Below are 21308 nucleotides of genomic sequence, written 5' to 3' on the forward strand. Positions count from 1 at the left end.
TGTTGGAAAACTCCCTTAGGCCGTGTAGCGCTTTTTGATATCCACAATTTAATCGGTTTTCAAATTGCTGCAAATTAGTTAACCTTATTCATTTAAGATACCAAATGACAAATGCGCCGACAAAAAACCTAATATACGTAATTATTCCTCAAAACCACACAAGAGGGATGTATACGAGGAAGGTGAATTGTCAATCAATACCATGTTTGGTTAAACTTGATTGACAAAATAACAGATTGGCCTGTAATATTTTCAACAAATAGTTCTAACAATCTATCGTAAGTTAGCCGTTCATTCAACTATTAGTAAACTGAGCTCACCTTCAAAAGAATGCCCAACTTTCCCACGAGACGACCAAGTTCCCGACAGGAAGCAAGCAATAAGCAATTCATCTGCTATTGAGTATTTGCCCATTCCAGTAACGCTGTGGGATATGACCGCCCAGCTATTAATGCATGAGTGACGTATTGCCAGGTATGTGCAAGTTCAACTGAGCATCTCGGGATGTGACGTCATTGAGTGCCTTCGTTTGTGAGACGGACAACGGGTGGATATACCTGCAATGTTCGTAGCGGATGGACCATTGACGAAAAAACTATTTCTGTAACAAAATGTTTCCAAAACTGTACTTTGTAATGTGATGTTAGACGGTTTCAGTGTTGTATGAAGTAAATTTTAATTTGGGAAGATTGCAACCCACGGAAAAGACACTCAAGCTCTCTTCATTTATTTCTCTCGTCCAAAGCCAAAAAACAGCAGCGTTCTTTCTTTTTCTCTTCTCACCGAATGCGTTTGTAAATCAACCAATTGGCTTTATATGGCTTCATGAGGCAGACACGTAAAGCTCAAGGGTGCTCGAGGTGTTTGTCTAGAACGCTGTGTAAACAGAAAGAGAGCCTTGCCGGAATGGGAAGAATAATCGTCTTTGTTTAATATATTGACGTGTGCAGAAATACGCCAGGCGTTAGTTTCGAGTTACTGCAGAGCAAAAACACCTCGTTTCTGTGTAAACCAAGCGTCAGAAATGTTGAGTGATTTAGTCACGGAGAAGCAGCTGTAACAGAACTTTACCTAAGGGCAGCTTACTTGGTCATAGACTGCCTACCGTTTTCGTGGAACTTGTATTTTGGTGTGTCACATTCTTTATTAACAAGTATGTTTACAAAGGTTGCAGTCACACTTAGTTTTGTTCTTACGAAGTTTGTCGATATGAAATTACAACACGTGTGTCACCACTACACGCAAGCCATTTTTTATGTAATTTTTTGTAAATTATATTTTGTAAATCGATAATGTAGAATTCCTCCTACATTCAAACACAACAATGTGCCCTAAATTGGTTCGAGTGGGATAACCTCCTGAGTGTCTTACTCGTATAAGAACGAGACCGGTACGTCCGTCGTCCTGTTGTTGTGCTTGTTGAGAAAACGCGTGTTTTATTTGTTTACGATCGATCAAGCAGAAAGTAGGAGGGCGAGTTTGTGACGTCACAAGTGAATCACCACGCGGGTGGGTAAGTGGGTGAGTTAGGCCGAAATTACTTTATAAAACTAATATATTTGCCACATCATATGCGGTTTAGGCTGCTGAAATGCAAGAGAATAACAAAGGTCTTTGTTTATAATTGAGTGTGCTTTCTGGATATAACCGTGTTAATAATGTGGTATGTTTTACTGTAAATCGAAGCAACTTCACATATTTAATGTGCATGACTGCTTTGAATCTATCAGAAATCAATCAATCAATCAATCGCTTTGTCAAGAGATGGAGTCTGCGTTACTTGACTTCATTGGATTAAGTCGTACAAGCGAAAGCGGCATTTATGGGCGTTTAGCAGTCACGCTTGATAATTGCAAGTCATGCGTGACCAAAACCGCGCATGGCTTCAACATAAGCGGGAAAGGCGCATACCGTGAATTAAAGTGCCCGTGTTGGGTGATACGTTGCACAAGTGAAATTGCATTTCCTGGTATTCCCTACTAGTTCCTGGGACCTACGCGATCGAACAGCTTTGTCTCGAAAAATGAACCTGGATTCTGACGAAATGGCAGAGCACACTCACCTCACGTGCATAGATTGCACAGGAACCGTGGAGGTGTCATTCATGTGCCTGGTCTGGGTTATCAGTTGTATTGATATATTGCATGTTCCGTGTTAAGCAAGCATTCCAGTACAAGGAAGTAAGGTTTTGGAAAAACGTAACAACTACGATATTTATTGTTAAATTTAGTTGCAGTTATGCCCAAAGGCCAGTCGTTTATTTACTAACTCTGCAGTGATTAGAAAATGCGATATAGTGATATGTTTTCCAATAGCACAGTATATGTATATAGGTTTATGGGAGTATTTGCTCGCATCTTATTCGGATTCATTATTTGTTCGTAGGTTTTGGCAGTAATAAGTACATTCTTCAATCCAAAAAGCGACAGTAAAAATGATAAGCTTGAGCACATTTTTCACTTCGCAAACGTAAGTCTTATACCATTATAAAATAACTGAATAATCACCTCACTAGTGTTACTGAATGATTGCCAGTCAGGTGAACGCACGTTTTTATACTCACCAACTTTGATGGTTACAAGTGCAACCACTTGAAATGTATGTTTGAACGACAATCAGACAACAGCGGAGAGGCATTACTGCCGTTCGTCATTATGCTCGTGTTTGTCTGTTACGTACGTGGATTAAGAGCTGACGAAGGTGTAACTGCGCCTTTTAATGTTGTAATTTGGTATGTGCTAACTGGTTTTAAAAGTTAGTGTCAAAAAGTTTTTGTTCTTACATTGAATGTTGTCTGGGTGACACCGATGATTACTAGTCCTTTTGCTTGCTGCTGCAGGATATTTTGCAACAATAATAATGTTGCTGCTTGTTGTGTTGGACTCGTACGAAGTAAATAGTTACCACCAAACTAACTTGTGGTAACCTGTTTGGATCTTCAAAGCTGCGTGGCGCAATTTTGGCTATGTTTGTGAGGTAAATTGCTACGTTTCCAAATGTTTTTGAAAACGATAAAAGTCAATGGCATATAATTTAACCAACAGGAGCCACACTAGTATGCATACTATGTGTTTTTTGATCTTGCATGTATCATGTTTGTGAGAACGAGTTGGCGCAGACATACATATGTATATAAAAGCCGTAAGCCCTCTTTGTTACGTATCAGCGCACTTGAATAATTGTCTGTCATGCCATTAAATCACACCTCCCTGTACAGAGGAGTTACGTCAACCATGAAATGTGATGAGTGGTAAAATGCTGTCACGAGAGTGTTGCAGGTATTATTTCGTCCAATTACCCATGGTGTGCCTTTTGATTGAAACTATGGCAAAAACAGATACAGGATTCTTCGATTCTACAAATTCTACCTAAATAGAGCCTAGAGTGCCAAGATGCTATGGAGATGGAACTGAGTAAATAGACACACGCTCGACTTGAATTAAATAGCTATGGGGAGGTCCTCCAGCAAATGGAGATATCGCTTGAACGGCTGTGATTGATATTTTATTTCCGTCTTGGCTGTGTTTGCGCGGACTTGGTTCCTATTTTTTTCCCGAAGAATGTCGTTTTAGGGAGGTAAATTGCCCCATGGACCTCGCGGTTTTTATTTTTATTGGAACCATGAAAAAATCAATATTTTTTTCAACATTATTCGGCCACCACGTCAGATACGAAAACCTAACGATCCAAAAAACTGATTCCATATCGTGTGATTTTGTTTGTTATCGTGGTTGTTTTTAGACAGTGTTTTGACCCTTGACTCAAAACTGCGGTTATTGGATTTCGATACCCTTCATATCAAGGAACAATCTTGATATCGATATCATCTCATTCAAGTCGAAGCGAGATCAGAATGCAGATACGGTGACGTGACAGCTCAATTTCAAGTAACGCCACCTTCCGCATTCTCAAATTATTGGCTCTAGTTTCCGATGTCCCTTTCCGATCTGATTTTGGCCAAGACTTGCTTGGCTCTGTCTCTCAATTGGGCAAACCTTAAGGCATCTGCGGCTTTCTTTGCACCATGCTTCGATTTAGCAGAATTTTAATGCATGTGTTGGTCTTTTGTGTGTAATTTATTTGGTCAATATTATTTTATTGTTGTGCAGTGTGCTGGTGATATTTAGAGCATTTCGAAACGTTGTAGCGTGTTTTATTGGTGAAAAAATTTGCCTCAAGCTATATATTGTCATGACGTCTGGAGGTCAAAGATTGACCCATCACCTGCGAAGGTTTCAAACCTTTAGAATTGCGTGTGTACAGAAAAGCAAGAGTTTCGTCTCAAAGTCACAGATTTTATGATAGCAATCTTCACCTGGTTCTTGTTTGTTTTGTGAAAACAATTCAGGGAAAACCTTTGTAACCTTTCGGAATCACTGCGTTTATCTGAACATTCGTATTGGTGAAGTCGAGGCAATCTTCTGCGGCATAAACAATATTAGTACGAGAATTTCTGACGACAAACACGGAAACTCGAAAGTTGGGTCTGCAGCTGTCATGGAAACAATAATAGGGTTTTTACGATAATGGATAACAAATTGTTGGTGCATTTGTTCCAGAGCTGGTGCTGTTTCCTTCAAAACAAGTTTTACAGCGTGCGAATATAAATATGTAAAAAGTGGTGATTTTCCGAAAGTTGTTGTTTTCTGTTCTGCTTCTGCTTTGACTGCAACAGATATAGCATGTTTGGTTAGCTTGCTACTTTTTGCTCTTTCTGAAAAGTCTGTAGTTTGGGTGGAAGCAATAGCGGTTACCGCAAAGCGATGGATGAATGATGTAGTGAATTGTTGTTCCCTTCAAAGTACAATGACTTCTTATTACACAACTCACGTTGATGCGTGGAATCGGAAGCGTTGAGCCATGGAATTGTGCGTCAATGTAACCACATCTGTGGCTTTCCACGCAGTCAAGTGAAGCCCCTGGGCAATCTGTCTGTACTTACTGAACTACATTCAGTTGCTTTCCAAAAGCGGGCTGCGGATTCATTTGATATTGTTGCCCAAGTTTAAGTGTCATATCTGTACAGGGAGTTCAAAACAATTCTTGAAAAACTATTTTGCAGCAAAGTGTGATTCATCTATTTTGAATCACACTGTTATTGTGTGAGAGTTGCGTATGTGTTTGCCTGTCAAAAGAGTTGCTAGATTGGTGTGTGGTAAGTGAAAAGTCGTAATTAACGAGTTTACGTATCATCACCACGCAGACACTACGATTAGGCCTCATGTGAGTAGGATGTACGTTGACGTTTGCGTCAGTGCGTGTCGTTTTGTTTAAATGACGGCAAATTTAAACTAACATGCTGCTAAAATTATACAAAAACCAAACGGGTGTGAACAGCATCTAAATTTGGGACATATTAAGCCTGCCTTATTAGGCGATTTGGCGCAGTTTTAAGTGTAGCTGGGTGCACGCAAGTACGGCACTTTAAATTATCGCCTACATGGCTCATCAAAACTACATCGGCTGATGCAATTAAACCGAGACTACCTCTTGTAATTATACTTGCGACCCTTAAATGGAACGTCGCCGGCACTGCATGGTTCGATTTAATTGTTCTGGTGCAATTAGCTGCTATGTTATCACGCATGCATTGCTCCAGTTTAGACGATTTGCGCTTTACGTCTGTGATTGATGCGGTTTAGTTGTGCCTTAACGTAGCGCAATTGTTAAAGTACCCAACCAAAATAAATTATGCGTCATTTATTCGAAAATGAGCTCGACTAAACTATGCCTGTACTGTGTCACAGTTAAGAATAGTTTTTTATTGCGGGTTGTTTTTGCAGAGAATATTTTGGTAAAATGTATGGTTGGCACATTGTGCTACGTGTAATCACTAATCAGAACCACGAACTATTTGTTGCTCGGTTTATCAGGTTTTGAAAGGCCTCAAAGTTTTTTGAGTGATGAAGATACAGAGTCGCTATTACTTTCTCCACCGTTTGCGAACGCTTGTTGTCACTTCCTATGCATATTCCGGATGACTGACGTAGTGTCCCGCTCAGATGCACTTCGTCAGCAAGTTTATTTTAACTTCGGAAACAAACGCCCACCATGCAGTTATCAAGCCCCTGGGTATAACGTTGGATCTCTGGACATACACATACAGTTTGTCATAAGATAACCGCGTTGCCGTGACAGCGGCCATCGCGTAAACGCTCGTGATGTCATGTTTTATAAAGTGACAGTGGTTTTTTAGTCTAAATGTTTAACAGTGGTTAGCAATCGCCGATGATGGACGGTTGTCGCGCAGGTTAGTCATACGTCGAATCCGGCCATTGTTCGGTCATCCCGCACCAGACCATAGTTTCATAGCCTGGTCAGACCGATCGGCGAGTATTTAACTTCTTACTGGCAGAGAATTTTTGGCAAGAGCGTTGGTTAAGGTTTACAGCTCATACAAAGATGCCTTAATACTGTAGAATTGGCAGTGCCAAAATGTGATGTTGAAATGTGGAAGAAAAGCAACAGGTTGCAGGGAATCTTCTGCATATTATATACAGCTTTATGTTTTACACGCGTAACTGCTTCATACTGTTACTGGACATTCCATCCGTTTGAAAGGCCGAAAAAGGTCGATTAAATATTTGTATTGGCAATTGATGGCAAATAACTAATACACGAGAGATGTCTGCGAGTATTGTTACAGAAAAGCGTCGTTTGTTTACTCAACAAAGCTCGGACAATCGTCTCGCTTTTCTGTCCAGAATCGCGTAGAAAGCGTTCAGGCGAAGAATAGAATTTTCAAGCACAACACTTTGGAAGTACTTTGTATCTATTGAGTGTTTCAAGTGAGGAAATGTACTTGTTTGGCCGTGTTTATACTAAGGGACAGATAGGAATGTAACTGTTTATCGTTTTGTGTTCACAAATCAATGCAAACAGGTTGTTTGTCCGCTGATCATTGCGATATTGTACCCATGAAGGTTTGTCCTCATACGGTATAGAAAAAACAAAGCTAATGTACTAATCATTTAAAAAAAAACTTTCAAACACTTCTGTGCTTATTGGTCCTTATGTTTTTCAAAACCATAGATTTGCGGTCACAAAACAAAATTGAGTTGTCAAATGCGTGGAGTTATATGTAGCTTTTGCACCCATTAAACCACACACGTATAATTTTGTCCGCATAAAGATCAGACGGCTCTATTTGTGGTAATGTAATGTATGCGCAGGTGGGCGTGGGTGACGATCTTCGTGGAGTTTCCTTCAGCTCATGCATCTCTAAAACATAAATCAAAAAAAATTGTTAAACCTGGAACCAAATGCTTGATTTTAACGTGCCAAAGAGTAAACAAAACTATGTCTGCTGTTAACCTGTGGTTACAAGATACACGTACGGTTGTTTCTGATGCTCGTGGGTCAATCTTTCAAACTCAAACAAGTGCCATAAATATCCGCAAGGGCGGCGATGCGAAGACAATTACACGCTTGACTTCTCTCGTAACCAGCCGGTGAAAATAAAGTGGAAGAAAAATAGTCAAAATCCAATGCAAGCCCGTAAAACCGCGTTCGACATCTGCGTCAGCAAGGTTATCCTTTTGATCCTTTGATAAGCGCCGGAGTTAAGACTGCGATATTATTTGAGACATACTTGGAGTGGTAATATTATGGTAAACTAGAAGGAGGTGTGCCACGACGTGTAGTCTACCAGGCGCAGGACAAAAGTGCACATGTGTTAGCCTGCACGTGATTCTCAAAAAATAAAAATCTATCTTTTTGATTTTGTCGGGTGGTTGGATACATTTCATGCAGGAAGAGTTGTATTTAAAACACAAAATGGAATAATATCTGTTGCTGCTTGGGTAGTGTTGTTCACAACGTGGAGGACATAAGTCTTTTATAATTATGCAATTTTTTGAAAAGCTGATTGAGCGGTTAGATAGAAAAAGGTTTGGCATGCGATATGTGACGTATTATCCCAGCACTGTGATGTGAAGTTTAAAACCTCTATGGTCTCCCATTATTTGTGTATATTCGTTGTGAAACTATACTATTAAAGTGTTCTGTTCATTTCAGTTGTAGGAAAACGTGATTTTGAAATACACTGTAACTTGCGCCATCGAGCGGATTATTTTTTTTGTCGCAAAGCCCTAATATGGCGCAAGAGAAGGCGAGGCAGTACAAGAGACGCCTGAGGGATAAAATTCGATATTGCAGCAATGTGAGCATTCTCAGTACGATGAGCGTCGGTGGTGATGCAAATTGGAAAATGAGGTACGATACATTTTTCACCACTTCCAAATAACTGCACGGTGTTGGTGATTGATATGTCATACTTTTTGCACTCTAATGATAAAGTGTTTATACGTTTCCATTTACTGTAATTTCGGACAATGTATGCAGAGTTCCGTCGTTGCGACCAAACCAACTCCCTGAAGAACTACTGGAAGTTTACGAGGAGGCGTTCTACCTTTTGGACCCAAACGACACTGGAGCAATTGGTATTGAGTTATACAACCTACATGGCGGTTGCTTGAAACCACATAAGTATAGCAGTGTTCCTATTTAGGCGAAAAAGAGGTGGGGATAGTGATGAGAGCGCTCGGTCAAGATCCAACAGATGAGGAAATTCACAACCTCGTGCAGGAGGTGGACCGTAGCGCCACCGGGTGTCTAAATTTTCAAGATTTTCTCGCCCTTTTATCCCACATAAGCCAGGTGGGGTGATGTCATATCATGAACCTATGCCATAGAGGTTAGGGCACAGTTTCGTTTTTTAAGCCATGTGAAATAAGCACAACCTAAACTGCGATCTTTGATTATCACAGCAATGACGCTTTGAAAATGAAATGAATTCTGTGAAAGCTCTAAGTGCGCAATATAATGTTTGTCTCATACACAAATTGACTTTCGCGATTTGTAAAATTTCATTGCAATTAAAAGTTGTACTAATTTAGGATGAGGATCCAGACGAGGAATGGGAAACAGTATTTGGAAGATTTGATTGCAATGGTAAGTCTTGTATAGGCCCCGTCTTTTCTGTAAGACAAATAAAAAATTACTGGACTTGGTGGTGCATATGCAGATGCAGTTATTTAAGCGTCCTTTTTAAAGACATACGTGTGTCGTAGACCTATGCTGTGTATAGAAGGTCAAGTTCAAGTTTCAATGTCTTTGATCCAAATAAAAGTTACCTAATTTCGTGCAGGTGACGGTTTTATCGACGAAAACGACCTCCGCAAAACTTTAATCGAACTCCGATTGAAATTCACCGATGCCGACGTCGAAGAGATGATTTGCGAATTTCTCCCTAACAGAGCAAAGCACAAGCGGTTGGATTTCGATGACTTTTTGAACATCGTCACGTGATATAATTGCCGAGATTGAAAAGCAAGAAAGTACTGAGACAGTATGGGGATTTCGTTGAAGTCAATATTCCGCTTTCCATAAGCTTGTTTCACGCAAATGATTCGGCGAATAAGCAAGAGATTTTGCCTAATTTTTTTAGCAACAGCTTCCACGGTGCTATCTTGCTAAAAACGCTGCCTGCTTTTAGCTCGCTGTCTGTTGTGTGTTTGTCTCGTTGGCATTGTTTCGAATATTTGACTTGGCGTTCACAAGTTATAGTTGTAAGTTGGGTCAAACTCGTTACTTTTACAACAAGTTTCTGTTGTTCTTGCTTTTGTTGTGCGACTGAACATTTCATTTATGACAACGACATACTTTTCTGCATTTTTTCCTCGATGCTTAGTTTAAAAAAGTCGGAAGCACGCTGAGAAACTATTAAGATTTTGCCGCATGGATGAGTTATTTACTGTATGCGATACCAACCACGGCAAACCGCAAACACGAAAATCCAAATAAAAATTTTGCACTGTCTAATGAGTAGGCATGAGCAGGCCTCATGTTACTACATAATATGCATTGTTGCGTCACAGATGAAGCAATAAGCAGCCAACAAATCCTCTTCACATAATGCTAAGGTCTCAACATGACGTCAGAGTATTGTAAGATCTCTATTCAGCATCAGGCTTTAAAACTTCATAGAGTCTGGCGAGGGAACGAAAGATACCACGTCGAAATCCTGTTTCTATTATCAGTAATTCTGATTATTCCGTTGGCGCATTCAGCAGGTTTTTCTAATTATATTGAAAGCTCTGGGCATGGAAAGTGGTGTGGATTTGTCGAGGGAACGACATTGTGTACGTTGGCTCGCGCAAAACGGCAAGCAGATAAATTAGCGAGTGTGACGAAGAAAGAAAGTGATGATGAAGGGAGCCGAAAAGAGCTTAGTGAGTTAGCGAAAGACTCAGCGTATGTCAAGGCAACGAAGTCCGATTTCAAATGGAAACTACAATATCCAAAACCAAGTTTACTCGCAGAGAAGTTCCGAAAACGTTGGCGCTTCCAGAATGGAAGATACGTTCAGCTGCCAGTGTGCAAAAACGAAAGTGCTACTACAGCGGCAACCGGGACCAAAGCACCAGGCAATGGAACTAAGCCAATTTTCAAACCAGTGACCATCACACAGCAGGGCCGCGAGATGCTTCTCGAGGCACACAATGAGGCGAGAAGAAAGGTTTACCCTCCCGCTACGGATATGCGCTTCTTTACCTGGGACGATGAATTGTCGTGGATTGCCGAAAGGAGAACCAATTCTTGCGTTTACGAAGAACGCAGCGTGTTTGATGCTCTCATCAGCGGGCTTCCGACCACGGATATTCCGCGTCACAGCGTTTTGAATGCCGAGGTTGGCTTCAACTGGTTCGCATGGAAGGGAACGCAAGTATTGCCTCCAGATTTTGTCGAAGTTGTGATGAACGCTTGGATGTCAGAGGAGCAACATTTTAATTATATGGAAGCGGAATGCGAATCTGTGTGCCAGCATTTTCTCCAGGCAAGTATTGCCCTTGATAACGTAAATTTAAAGCAAAAATTAAAGTTAAAGTCACCATTTCCATAAAAATCACTTCCTGCAGAATTGCGACAACACTTGCTGAAACCAACTCTGAAAAATATCACAGATAAAACGACCCCAGACAAAGATATTTTCTTGTTGGTTTTAGCTTTTGCTTGGCCACCTTGGTTGGTTTCCGACGGGTTACACCTATAGTTTGGTATCGAATGGTTAATTGTGACTGTATAGTCGCCACAGTGACCATTTAGCTGACAAGATCGTTGTAAGTCACACCATAGCTACTGAGGAGACGTATCAGGTCAAAACAGTGGCCCTCCTTGCGACTCACTATAAAAAATATACTTTCGTTTAAGATTAAAGATTATACACAAATTAATATTGTAAAAAAAACACATGCCATTATGTTACGAAGGTGATTTGGGCGCACACGCATAAGCTCGGATGCAAAGCGTCGTTCTGCCCCATCTACAAGATAAACGGTATCGAATGGACGGACACGACACTACTCCTCTGTGCTTATGCACCTCGAGGAAACGTCATCGACTACACAAGTGTCGGGGTCACCAGATTATCCTATGGTTCACCGATAAAGTTAATGTATCCCTACACTTACGGACCGACCTGCAGCGACTGTGGGGAATATTTTGAACCTGGAAAGTCTGCCAGAAGCAAAGGAACATCCCTTAGAGTGTGAGTTGTATAGATACTAAACAAAGAGAGAGTGCAAAGTATTTGATGCACCGGCGTTCAATCGAGCTGACAAATACTGCCCGAGGAATACAGTAAATTGAAATGCAAGCAATATTTTCATTTTAGTAACTATTTGTCGAGGTTTATAATTAAATTTTGAAAAACAGATGAAAAGTTTGATTTCCAGGCACTGTGGATATTACTTCCAACAAGATTTAAAATTCTGTTTGTTATGTTTTGTTAAAGCGGAAGCGAGTTTATTGTTTTAGAAACCAGCTTCCACCAGGTAAAGTAGCAAATCCAAAAAAACTTCCCGAATTTTGCGAAGAAAAGCTTTGCCACAACGAGGGAAGAAATAAGGTCATAGAGTTTAAACGACCTCTTCCAGAAACCACCACAACATTTTCTTGGACAACTACTTTGAGTCCAGCCTTCACAACTCAACCAAGTATGAAGGCCTGTTACAAAGAAGAAGTTTGAATAATTCCTATAAAAGCGACAAAATAGTTAAAATATATGCCTGTTTTTAGGGTCGCTTAAATTATTATCTAATGTTTCGGAACGTTATGCCATTGGCCTACACATATAAGCCCATCTCATACAGAGCCTTTGATGTTCATTTCGAAAGCGCAACGATTACTGTCGCTAAAAATTAACAATTAAAAAATCGCGATTGGTGTTATTTTACGTCTCAGGTTGTTATGATCCGGATAAGAACTCGGGATTCGAGGTGCAAATCGAAAGACCGGATGGCGGTTTCGGAAATGGCGACGCCGGTGACGATAATGTGATTTTCATCAACCAAACTGATTCTCCAACAAGCGGTTCCAATAGAATTATTGCAAACGTCTGGCTGCTTTACTTCATGTACATTTATTTTTTTAAATCTGTGTTGAGTTGAAATACAAAAAAAACGAAAAATGAAATTCTTGCTTGTTTCAAAAATACTATCACGTGCTTAAGAAAGGTAGTCATGCATGACAAATTAACCTTTGTGAGAGAACTGAAAAACGTTGCGCTTGCGAAGCTTCCAAAGGAATGCGATTCGAGTTTCAAACGAGTATTAACCTCAGAACAGAAAAAAATACTGTATGAGTTTTGTACGTACGGATGACATTCACTGCAATTATATCTAGGCCCAGACGTTTAACCTGCAGACTTTTAGTGGTATCTATTGATTTTTGCATGGAAGGGCGTGTCAATATATTTTTTCAACTTGTCACATCCAGAATATAATCAGTTCCTATTTTTTTGAACAATAAGTTCAACAGTGTCCTGCTGTACGATTGGAAAACATTGCAGAGAATTCTATAGTAGCAAAACAACATAAAGAATAGGATTTTTTGGTTATATGACTGTTTGATCTAGTATGGCCAACACACCAAACCCAAGGGCCCCTGGTGATGCTAATGCAGCTGGTGGACCCCAGAGGAAACTTTCAACTAAAGGAGAATCTTTGTACCAGGTGCTGGAATTAGAGAAAGGTTCCACCCCGGATGAAGTGAAAAAGAAGTACAGGTGTGTTGGAAATTTAATGAAACTCCTGAAACTTTCGCATGTTTAACAATGTTCTTTCTTGTAAAGTTAATATGAACTAACTGCAAAAACCACTACATTATTGGTTTTGGCGTGGTAATACCATAAACTCGAGAAATTTATAAGTTTTATAAATTGACCCTAAACATTTTATCAGCAAAATCAAGAAAAATCTCAAAAATTTAGGAAATTGGCCTTGAAATATCATCCGGACAAAAACCCCAACAATCCAGAAGCAACTGAAAAGTTTAAAGAAATCAACAATGCAAACAAAATTCTTCAAGATGAAAAGAAAAAGGAAATATACGATCAGTATGGATCAATGGGATTGTATCTTGCCGACATGATTGGAGAAGACAACGTTAAAACTTATTTTGCCTTGCAGTCACCTTTTGCAAAGGTAATACAGCAATTAAACTTCTACTTTGTACTGAACTACTTTGTAGTTTTACATATACAATTAAAGCTTTCAACAGAATAAATATATGTGATAATGCATTATGGAACTTCTTGTTGAAACATAGTGGCTGTGGTATACATACTAATTTTTGCACCTGATGATTTCATGCATTGTCCATGACTTCCTTTTCGATAATATTGAATTTTTGTTGCTTTTTATCTTCCATCGACAGTTTACAATCTTTCTTTACAGTTTTTAATGGGATTTTGTTGCATCATTACGGGGTGCTGTTGTTGCTGCTGCTGTTGTTGCTGTTTTAACTTTTGTTGCGGAAAATGTAAACCAGAAATGGAAGATGATGAATTTGTATCGCCGGAGGATCTTGAAGGTTTTTTGTTATGATTGGACTTTATATCTTTTAAATCACCATGTATTTAATGGCCCTACGGAAACCAGACCAAGAAGCATTTATTTTTGGGAAATTGGTGTTGCCTTGTATCAAACATAGCAATTCTTTTGAGAATAATAGTTAAACCAATTCAATTAAACCTTGATCACTGCACATGGTTTGCATGCAATAACAGTGTGATTTTGTTGTTGTGAGCTTTACTGACACTATGGTATACATAAGTGATCGCAGAAATGAAAGTTTATAGTAAAACTTCAAAAATTTTAAATCTGACACAGGGTTTGTTGTGCAGAAACGATTTAGTATATATTCAAACCAAACTATGTAATTTTGTGTTTTGTCATGGTTGTTTCTGGTTTATATACCTTTATTCCAATTAAGTTTTTGTCTGTACAATTTTTGACTAATAAAAAGGTAAACATAGTCTAATTTAATTTGCAGAAGCTTTTACATGCCTTCATAATAATTTGGAATCATTTGCCAATATATATGAAATATAGTTTGTATTCTTTGTCAAACTAATACTTGTCACACTGAATAATTTTTGTCACATATACAGCAAACGACAATACTAATGCATGCATACTGGGTCTTTGGTTGACAAGTGTAATTTCAATTTAACACTGATGTTTCATTTCAGAGATAGTTTGTTAAAATTGTTACACACTGAAACCTGGGGTCTTTCAGTAGCAACATATTATTCAATAATTAAACCTTAAGGAAGACAAATCACGAAAATGTGGTAATTTACCAAGCAATATGTCACTACCGAAAGATTCTAGCCAATGCATATGCACCAAAAGTGAAAAATGATTGTCAAAACTCTATTGAGATGTCATTTTTCACTTAGTTTAACTTTGTTTCAAGTTGTGTTGCATGTTTTTGTTCCTGTACTGTGGCCAGTGGAATGATTTCATTTTCAAAAACAGGAGGCACGAATTACAGCGCTGATCACAGCGAAGAAAAAACGCCAATCAGTGCCCAGCCAATTAGTCTGGGGCCCCCACCTTCATCAGAATAGCTATTAGGTGACTATTGTGTGCTGCATGGATTTATTAATCCCACTAGCACAACCTACTATGACAATTGTTAAACGCAGGCTGTAGGTGTACTGGTACAGTGTATTATAAACGGTAAATGGTGGCTCTAGTGTATAAACCAGTGGTGTGCCTAATCCTTGCACTCTGTTTGCAAGATTAGACAACAACAACTAAAATGTGTACTGACAAAGGTTAGCACACATTTGGTCCCATTTAATATACATGGTAACTATTTGTTTTTATTTGGGCAGCTTTAATTCTGGCATAATGCATGTCAAGCCAACTGCCATGGCACCTGCATTCATCCGAAGCATTAATTATTCAAAAGTTGCTCTAGTTAATGACTAAATGCATTTTGAGCATCTGGGGCATGGTTGTAGTGTATCTGCCCTTGTATAATTCTGCCACAAACAATTGTTTTATATCCCTTTATGGCTATGATTGGTCCTGTAAACTGCGATGTGGCTTAAATGTAACAGAAATGTGCAGTGTTGAATGATTGCTTGGTATGCATGATGGTGGTTTTGCATGAATTGTTGAATGTCTTTTGTAAAAGTTTTGTAATTAGAAGTAATGCATGGCACTACATCCCATTGGTCTGTGACATCTTAGTGGCAAAGGCTCTTCTAAAAAGTTTTGATCATACATAATAATATGTAATATAATGAAAAAATGTTTAGTTTTAGAATGCTTATTTCTTTGTTATATAATGGATGGATATTAACACAATAAATCCTTGAAAGCAAGAGAGACAGCATTTTCAAACAAAAATTGTAATCTTCATGTTGATGTAACGATAAAGTTGTGTGGGCCGGTATAACAAAAAGTTGTTGTGTCGCAGACAGGAAATTCTCAACAATAGCAGCTTACACAATGTTTTCATTCAGCATATGGGATGGAAGACTTGTCTTCCTAAAATTCAAATTTTGTTTAAAGTATATGTTTTTTGTGTTTAACATTAATAGTGCTTTAGGGAGAATTTTTGCAGCTTCTTGTTGCTGGAATGGTCTGTTGCTGCAGTACACACTTGTGGCTTGTCATTGAAACTGACATATAGTGTTACACTATTTGTTAGGCATCAATACATCACAATGCCTTTACATCCTTTTCATTAGACCTATTCATGTTGTTAAATAGACAATAGAAGTATCCTTACTTTGGTTTTGTATTTCAATTTGTAACGAAACTTGTAATATACCTGATTTGGTTTTTGACTTCGCAGTTACTACATCTTAATTAGAAAAATGTTTCAATATCTTTACATGCTACTAAATTGTGGTTTAAAATACAACCCAGTATAGGATATTCAAGCACTCAAAAAAACAAACAATGCTGGAGACATGATAGGTTGCAACAGTGGCACCTTCTTGGGAGCTTAAAACTGATCAATAATGGATTTGTTGCTTCTAAACAAAAACCAATTTGAACACATTAACCTAATTAAATAAACAATTTTTAAGATTCACTCTGAAACAACTATCACGAACTCATTTAGGTCTTCGTTAGGAAAAACTGGTATAAAATAATGTTATATATCTGGTACTAGATAATATAATAAATAAACTTCGACATGCCACCCATGGTCTATTGTGAAAGAAATTTATCACTGTCTCACACTTTTTACTTAGATTATTTGGTTCAATTGTTAGTTTGCTGGTTCCTTGTTGTTGGCAGAGATGTGCATGGTGCGCTGGATAATTTCCAATAACATATACATGGCAAATATGCCACACTCTTATTTCAGTATGTCAATGATTAACAGGCTTTTTGTGTAGCCAAACTTAAAGTTAAATAGCGTGTCTTGTTTACCTTTGCAGGCCACTTTTTTAATAGATTGAAATAATGAAGTTTGGATAGCTTCTTTTACACACTTCACTTTACTAATTACTTATTGATCCTTTGCTCATGTTAAATGCCTTTGTGCAATAATACCCTATTCAAATCAATGTTTTGTTTTGCTTCTGCTATTAACTTCACCATGTGCAGTGAGGCATTGAAAATGGCCGCGCCCCTTTTTGAACTGTGTGTAGGTGTTCAAATGCTTCATAGTTTTAATACCGCGGTTGTTCAATGGATTGTTTGCAGTTACTACCAAGTATTTTTGAAATGAAACATTTTTTTTCCATTTTGTATTTATAACACTGAATGGGAGGAGAGCCATTTATTTGTCTATCTTTTGCACAATCATGTTAAAGCTAGCTCCACAAGTTTATAAAACAAACATAATTTGCCAAATCTCCGCTCAGTGTTTATGCAAGGATTGCTAAACTCAAGATATGATTGATAGCCAGCTATCAAGCTTTTTTTGTAATTGACAATAAATTTACGCTAAAAATATATAATACCAAATTTTATTACGATTGGTTTCATGCTTGTGTTGTCTGATTGTGGACAAAACAATAAAATTACAGTACAAGATGAAAATAACGAAATTTTAGTTTACAATTTACTGTGTTTTGTAGGGGATGATGATGATGAGGACGATGCTGTCACAAAACAGCCTCAGTCGACAGAAGCACCCTTGTCTACCAAAGAAGATGTTCCCCTTACTAGTGCTGAGTATCCTGTGTACACTGATGCAGGACCATAAATTTTTTAAGCACTTATTGGTCTGCTGAAATTTATCGTTGGTTTGCCAGTGATGGGCAACGTGTTGTAAAGGCCTTTTCAATTTTACCACAGATTAGCTGTGACTGAACTAAATAGTGTGAAATGTGTTTTCTGACTATTGCATTGGTGTGTTGAAAAAAAAAATTGAAATGCTTTTAGCTTCGATCCATGTTAATGTTGACAAGCGGGGATATGGTTCAATTTCATCAGAATGAATTTTATTTAATATATTATGATCTTACTTACTCAAAAGTATCTTGTGATTTTACCATTGACCCAATGCATATACTTGTACAGAAAATGAATTTATTTGATGTTACATTCTTTCTTGAATTTAAGGATCCGTTTTCTATACTCCCAAAGCTAATGTAAATTTTGTTAATTGTCTTGTCAAGATATGGTATACTTACTAAGCATCATCCCACATTTATTTATAATTATTCTTTCTTACTAGCTTTATCAATATTCCATTATTTTAACGTTAAGTTTCAGTTTTAAAGTGTACATGTAGACACTGAAGCCACTGCCCTTAATTACACTGCACGAACCAATTTCATACAGCTTGGTATATTTCCATCTCTAAAAACCTTGGTTTTCCATTTTCTCCGTCATAAATAAAAGTCAACATTTAGTTTTTGTAAGTTGCTTGGTTAAAATCTGATTGTGACCTATTTTAATTCGGTACCAAGCCTATACTTCTGCCAGTTTTAAGAATGCATACATTTTTTTCATGCAAATTGTCTCTTAAGTATGACTTTTGTGTTGTTCACATATGTCAATTGTGTTCATTTAATTGTTCAGGAACCAGCACATTTTTGTTGGTAACTGGTTTTACCATAGGTAATTGATGTGCAAGTAAAAACAATTATCTGTACGTCACCAATTGCTTTCTTTTTCCAAAAAAGCTTTATTTTATTGAGCAAAAACTCAATGTTTTTGTAGCAAATGCAGGAGACATATGGCGAAATTACCAAATTTATGCATTATCGGTAATCTATACATAGAAGAAAAAAAACAATTGTATATAACAGCAGCATGATTAAACCACCCTGTACAAAAAAGCTATTGTAAATGCTTTAATTATGAACAACTAGCCAGGAGGCCAATTCATCTGTCTGCCACCGAGCACATGGATATGAAGGTGGTACACCGACTGTGCACCTTGTTCCCCATCATTTATGACAATCCGATACCCATTTTTTAATTGCAACTGATCAGCAACTTTCCTAGCAGTGTTTAGCAAATGACCTGAAAGAGGACATAGCGATTAATCTTCAATTTCACTGTAGCAGAATAATATATAAACACAGAGAGTACCTAGCAGAGGGGCATCTTCATCATTGGCCTTGCTCAACTGGGGGATTTGCAACTTTGGGATAACAAGGACATGGATTGGTGCTTGTGGGTTGACATCATGAAATGCTATACACTGCATAATTTCAATTGTTTCAAAAAAACAACTTGGTTATTAAATATTACAATTACACATCAGACATTTTAAACTAGGAAAATCATTAGAAGTTTAACAAATTGCAAAATTAAATGTGAGGCAAATTGTGGTGAAAGAAATACTCTGCTTGAATGCAAAGATACCTTCTCATCTTCGTATATAATGTTGGCAGGGATGGACTTATCAATAATCTTGGCAAATATAGTGGGCTCTACACCTGTGAACCTGCTTGCAGCTTGTTTGGCTTTTGAAACTTCATCATGTTTACATCTCTGACAAGACAAAACCAATTGCAATCGTTAGTGCATGAAAACTCAACAAGATTAAATCCCGAAAATTGACGTTATTCTATCAATGCATTGAGAAGGCCGTATCGTATGTATATGTAGAGTCAATGTTTTAGATAGTAACTTACTTGCTGCTGTAAATTCCCAACCGTCGACTTAGGGAGAACACTAAAATGGACAGCTGTAATTAAACGCAGACCAACGAATGAATATCTTTCCATAATTCTTATTTAAACAAACTAAATTTACGTCGTTGTGTTGCCAGAAGTACAAAAAGGGAGTTTCCCAAACATAAACCCGGTGAGACCAAAACAAATTTTAAAATCAAGCGAAATTTTTAGGTTCAAATCGATAAAACCACGAGATAACCAAAATTAAATCAAAATTAAATCAAAAATTCTGGTTGTGGATAGATCTCTTCTGTCATATTTACAGAAATTAAAGCTTCCTGACAGAAACAGAAAAGGTAACTAATGAATGAACATTGCTGAGATAAAATTTGATTTAAATCTTAACTAAAACCAAATTTGTGGGATCAACGAACAGTATGCTGTAAGGCCACTCGAAATTTAAACTGATTATGTTGTATGTAATCAATAGATAGTGTGGAATGTGCTTTCTGACTGTTATTACATTATAAGTTTCAATATAAGTTAAAATAATGTATGCTTCTGACTTGGAAGAATCCAAGTTAATTTTTACCAGGGCACATTATTTCAATAAATGTGAATTTGATTTGTGCCCTAAAAACGAATCATTGTTGTACATCTCCGAAGAAAGCTTATCACCTTGACGTAATTTTACTATTGTAACGTTAAGTTTTACGTTCGAAGCCACTGACTGAATTCTTCTCACAAACCAATTTTTAAATTTGTTTCTAAACTCTTGTCAATTTGACCTAAAATATACTCTCAATAACCATGAGATCCCATCGATGAAAGCAGTCGATAAAAAAAATAGTTTCCTTTTGAAGGAAAAGAAAAAAATTATGCCAGAATGGCCCTATATTATTTTATATCATCAACTATTTTGTTTTTAAACACTTGCCTTTGTGACTTAGTGTTGCTGAGACGCCACTTATGTTTCTGTTTTTGCAAACAATTATGCAATGCAAGGTAAAATCCAGAAAAATATACAGGCTTTTTTGTGGGGTAGGCTAATTTCAGTTGATTACTTGGTCTAATTGTTATCTGGATTAGAATCAAACCTTTGTTTTTCATCATTTGTGTTGTTTTGTCTATTGACAGCTAGCAATATTACATGTGAAAAATGGATAAAGATTCAAGTTTTGTGGAAGGTTTTTTACAAAAAGCTATTCCAGATTACTCAGATAAAAGAATGGAAAAGACTCTTAAAATGTTAAGAGTTAAGCCTATCATGCTAAGAGCTGAGTCCAGTGGTGATTACTTAAAAAACAAAAGGAAATCCAGAAGAAAAAACAGGAAGGTTGTGCCAACCAGACCAACCAAACTACATAACTGCAAGTATGAGGACTTTGCTACGCTTCGTGAGTTGTGGAGGGGTTACATGAAAGAATTACTGCCAAATGATAAGAGCAAACATGACTTCAAGGTGGTGCAGGAACTGTTGCTCAAAGCAGATTTTCATGGGGCTGATTTAAAAGTTGTACGAGCAAAGTGTAAGTCTAATGAGGGAATATTTGGGACGGTGTTAACTGAATCGAAAAACATGTTCCAGCTGGTTACCAGATCAGACAAGGTTGTGCAAATTCCCAAGGCAAACACAATTTTTGAAATTGAAAACGATGGACTTCGAATTACATTGTTTGGTGATCAATTTTGCTTGCGCCCTGCTTTTCGATTAACTAAGAAATTTAAAAACTACATTCCTAAAATGAATCTTGTTTGAGCAGTAAATTTTGCCTTTTTTGTATTAGCAGTACCTCTTTCATAGTGCTGTTTCATAACTTGTTTTAGGACACCAACATAAGTTGTACAACCAAGATATGCTGCGTTGAAATACAACCAAATCCTACTGCTGTTAGCTCCAACCAATGCCCAGACCAGT

The 21308-nt window shown here is 37.7% G+C and overlaps 4 protein-coding genes across 6 annotated transcripts; 3 read left to right on the forward strand and 1 right to left on the reverse strand.

Moving 5' to 3' along the window:
* Nucleotides 1-7953: 7953 nt before the first annotated feature.
* On the forward strand, nt 7954-9619 carry LOC145911149 (neo-calmodulin-like). The gene is made up of 5 exons (XM_082998401.1): nt 7954-8214; nt 8344-8441; nt 8510-8658; nt 8898-8952; nt 9149-9619. Exons 1-5 carry the CDS (start codon nt 8096-8098, stop codon nt 9307-9309), a joined length of 582 nt encoding a protein of 193 aa, XP_082854527.1. The 5' UTR covers nt 7954-8095; the 3' UTR covers nt 9310-9619.
* Nucleotides 9620-12812: 3193 nt separating this feature from the next.
* On the forward strand, nt 12813-18393 carry LOC145910352 (dnaJ homolog subfamily C member 5-like). 3 transcript variants are annotated; one of them, XM_082997444.1, is made up of 5 exons: nt 12813-13066; nt 13271-13484; nt 13737-13872; nt 14823-14932; nt 17413-17538. In XM_082997444.1, exons 1-4 carry the CDS (start codon nt 12918-12920, stop codon nt 14912-14914), a joined length of 591 nt encoding a protein of 196 aa, XP_082853570.1. In that variant the 5' UTR covers nt 12813-12917; the 3' UTR covers nt 14915-14932; nt 17413-17538. The 3 variants fall into 3 exon arrangements, with proteins under 3 accessions (XP_082853570.1, XP_082853568.1, XP_082853567.1); XM_082997442.1 differs by having other exon boundaries at nt 14823-14921; nt 17396-17535; XM_082997441.1 differs by lacking the exon at nt 14823-14932 and having other exon boundaries at nt 17396-18393.
* Nucleotides 18394-18485: 92 nt separating this feature from the next.
* LOC145910354 (adenosine 5'-monophosphoramidase HINT1-like) lies at nt 18486-19548 on the reverse strand. Its single transcript, XM_082997445.1, has 4 exons — nt 19409-19548; nt 19137-19265; nt 18861-18972; nt 18486-18791 (listed from the first exon to the last, which is right to left on the reverse strand). The coding sequence occupies exons 1-4, from the start codon at nt 19499-19501 to the stop codon at nt 18634-18636; spliced, it is 492 nt and encodes a 163-aa protein (XP_082853571.1). The 5' UTR covers nt 19502-19548; the 3' UTR covers nt 18486-18633.
* A 984-nt stretch (nt 19549-20532) lies between these two features.
* On the forward strand, nt 20533-21299 carry LOC145911823 (ribonuclease P protein subunit p29-like). Its single transcript, XM_082999261.1, has one exon. The coding sequence runs from the start codon at nt 20550-20552 to the stop codon at nt 21147-21149; it is 600 nt and encodes a 199-aa protein (XP_082855387.1). The 5' UTR covers nt 20533-20549; the 3' UTR covers nt 21150-21299.
* The last annotated feature ends 9 nt before the right edge of the window (nt 21300-21308 follow it).

This window comes from Ascidia mentula, chromosome 8 (genome assembly GCF_947561715.1).
Source record: "Ascidia mentula chromosome 8, kaAscMent1.1, whole genome shotgun sequence".
Classification (NCBI taxonomy): Eukaryota; Metazoa; Chordata; class Ascidiacea; order Phlebobranchia; family Ascidiidae; genus Ascidia; species Ascidia mentula.